The sequence below is a fragment of the Anopheles stephensi genome, unplaced genomic scaffold (assembly GCF_013141755.1).
Source record: "Anopheles stephensi strain Indian unplaced genomic scaffold, UCI_ANSTEP_V1.0 ucontig362, whole genome shotgun sequence".
NCBI classification, from domain to species: Eukaryota; Metazoa; Arthropoda; class Insecta; order Diptera; family Culicidae; genus Anopheles; species Anopheles stephensi.
In genome coordinates this window covers 14,813-18,156 of record NW_023405305.1, presented here as the reverse complement: position 1 = coordinate 18,156, position 3,344 = coordinate 14,813, and the positions used below count along the sequence as shown (strand labels likewise).

The 3,344-nt window shown below is 50.7% G+C and overlaps 1 protein-coding gene across 1 annotated transcript; it reads left to right on the top strand.

The window, feature by feature from the left end:
* Positions 1 to 694: 694 nt before the first annotated feature.
* On the top strand, positions 695 to 3,130 carry LOC118516612 (the record flags this gene model as incomplete). Its single annotated transcript, XM_036062586.1, has 1 exon — positions 695 to 3,130. A coding segment is annotated over exon 1 (2,436 nt), but the record flags the coding sequence as incomplete, so codon positions are not given.
* Positions 3,131 to 3,344: the final 214 nt, after the last annotated feature.

Here is a 3,344-nt window from a genome sequence, read left to right as displayed (position 1 = left end):
CGTGTCGTTGCCGCGAAATGCCAAACCGGAGAAAGTCCTGGGTTTGTCAAGGGATATAGCAGATCGGCGTTTGTTGGGAGTTGAACGGCGGCTAAAGGCCAATCCTGTAATGGAAAAGGAGTATAAAAGGTTCATGGTAGAATACGAGCAGTTGGGACATATGGTGAAACTCACCGAACCTGTCGACGATAGTGAGCCGCACTGCTACATCCCTCATCATGCCGTGATTAAGGAGTCGAGTTCTTCAACCAAGGTTCGTGTTGTTTTCGATGCATCCTGCAAAACAACATCGGGCTACTCCTTGAACGACACCTTACTCATTGGCCCAACGGTACAAGATGATCTGCTCACAATCATCTTGCGATTCAGGAAGCATTCTGTCGCATTAGTGGCAGACGTGGAGAAGATGTACAGGCAGATCCTGCATTATGATAAAGATCGAAAACTGCTACGCATTCGATATCGGGAACGTTCAACCGAACCAATAGCAACGTATGAGCTACAAACGGTGACCTACGGTACCGCATCAGCTCCGTTCTTGGCCACTCGTACGTTGCAACAAATCGCGCATGACAACAAATAGGAGTACCCCAAAGCCGTAGACCCGGTTCTGCATGATTTTTATGTGGATGACTTGCTGACTGGTGCAGCAAATGTTTCAGAAGCCATCGAGACACGTAAACAGATATCATCGATGTTGGAATCAGCGGGCTTCTCACTAAAGAAATGGGCGTCGAACATACCGGCTGCGCTTGATGGTGTTCCAAGCGCCGATTTGGCCATCAATTCAGTTCTAGACTGGCAAGAAGACCAAGCAGTCTCAACACTGGGCTTGGTTTGGGAACCATCCAACGATATGTTTCGGTTTCGGGTGGATTTGCCAACCCCTGCAGAAGAGCTGACACGATGCCTGGTGTTATCATACACGGCCAGAATCTTCGATCCTCTTGGTCTGTTGGGACCAACGGTGATACTCGCCAAGATGTTCCTGCAACGCCTATGGGGATTGAAGCACGAGGGGAAGACGCTGGACTGGAATCGTCCGCTACCAGCGGAGATTCAGGAAGAGTGGAGGAGGTTCCACTCAACGCTCTATGTGTTACGCGAACTGCGAGTACCTCGATTGGTGGCACATAGCAATCCGGAAAGGCTGCAGCTGCATCTCTTCGCGGATGCATCTCAAGGAGCCTATGGAGCATGTTGTTACGTACGCTCGGATTCGACACGGGGCTCTACGGTTAGATTGCTAGCGGCTAAGTCCAAGGTGGTGTCCCTCTCAAACACACATTCCATCGCCAGATTAGAACTGTGTGCAGCACGGCTAGCAGTACACCTGTTCCAGAAGGTGATTCGAGCACTCAACGTTTCATCGTCGACGGTTATCTGTTGGACAGATTCCATGACCGTCATGCATTGGCTCAAATCATCACCTCGTCGATGGAAGCCGTTTGTCGCCGACAGAGTGGCGCAAATACAAGAGGAGACCCGAATTTCATGCTGGCGTCATGTTCCTGGTAGCGATAACCCGGCGGATGATATATCGCGCGGGTTGAGGCCCGAAGAGTTACTGCAGTGCGAGCGATGGTGGCAGGGGCCACGTTGGTTGTCCTACGGACAGGAAGAGTGGCCGGTGGAACCAGTACTCGCGAAAGAGAACGAGACGGACATCGAGGAGCGGTTAGCGGTGTCCAAAATAGTCATCACCTCTACGACGTGTGACTTTAGCAACATACTTTTCGCACGTTATTCCTCGTACGGCAAGTTGCGAAGGGTTGTTGCTTATTGCTTGCGAATCCTCTCCAACCTCAGGGCGAGCAAGTCAACGTCGATCAACAGCGTCAAGCGGAATACGGACATGAAGACGCCATTGAGTTCCGTTCCACCGCTTACAGCGGCGGAGTTGCAGGATGCGGAACTGAGGTTGTGTCAACGGGCACAACATGATTCGTTTGCGGAGGAGATGGACGACCTGAAACGAGGAAAGCTGGTGAGCGGAAGGTCGAGACTAAAGTGGTTGTCTCCATACCTCGACCCAAAGGGTGTGTTACGCGTCGGTGGCCGGCTTGGTAACGCCAACATACCAGAGTCAACCAAACATCCGATTGTACTCGCTGCATCACATCGGCTGTCGACACTACTGGTCGAGAACACTCATCATCAAAAGATGCACGCGGGGCCACAATTCATGTTAGCAACAATCCGGCAGAAGTTTTGGTTGATTGGGGGCCGAAACTTAGCAAAGAGCGTGTACCATCGATGCCACACATGCTTTCGGAACAAGCCAACGCTGGTGAAACAGGCGGTAGCTGATTTGCCTAAGTCACGAGTGACACCAACGCGACCGTTTGCCGTCAGCGGCGTCGACTACTGTGGGCCGTTTTTGTTAAAGTCGACCGTCCGCAACCGAAGCCCAACGAAGGCATACATCGCGATATTCGTATGTTTCGCGACAAGGGCAGTCCATATCGAGCTGGTGAGTGATCTCACATCGACTGCTTTCCTATCAGCACTACGTCGCTTTGTCGCGAGACGTGGTAAAGTAGCCGAATTGCATTCGGACAATGCAACGACGTTCAAGGGCGCGGCACACGAGTTGCATCGCATCTATAGGATGCTGAAAATCGATGAGGGTGATAGGAGAGCGATCTTTGATTGGTGCGCAGAGAACGAACTGGTATGGAAGTTTATCCCCCCGCGTGCGCCTCATTTTGGAGGACTTTGGGAAGCGGCAGTTAAGTCCGCTAAAAGGCATCTGTTAAAGACGATAGGAGTTAGAAGTGTGACGCAAGAAAATATGCTTACCCTTCTGGCACAAGTTGAGCTTTGTTTAAATTCGCGTCCATTGATACCAATATCAGATGAGCCAACAGATTTGGAAGCACTAACCCCGGGCCATTTCTTGATAGGGAGTAGCATGCAGGCGGTACCACAAGTAGATCTTAGCAAGATTTCTCCGAACCGTTTGAAGGAGTACCAATTAGTGCAAAGGCAGATGCAAGAGATTTGGGCACGGTGGTACCCAGAATATCTACAGCAGCTACAGGCCAGGGCAAAGCACGCGAACAATACACCGGTGAAGCTAGAAGTGAACCAATTAGTGATCGTGAAAGAAGACAATACCCCACCTGCAGTTTGGCCAAAAGGGCGAATAACAGCTTTGCACCCAGGAAAAGACGGTGTAGTGAGAGTAGTAACTTTACGAGTGGGCACAGGAAAAGAAATTGTTCGAGCCGTCAGCAGAATCGCGTTACTACCCAATCCAATCGAACAGAGAAGTTAGAACGGAAGAAGGATACACGTGGGAAATAGTAAACAACCGTTGTTGACATTTGGGACGTCAAGTC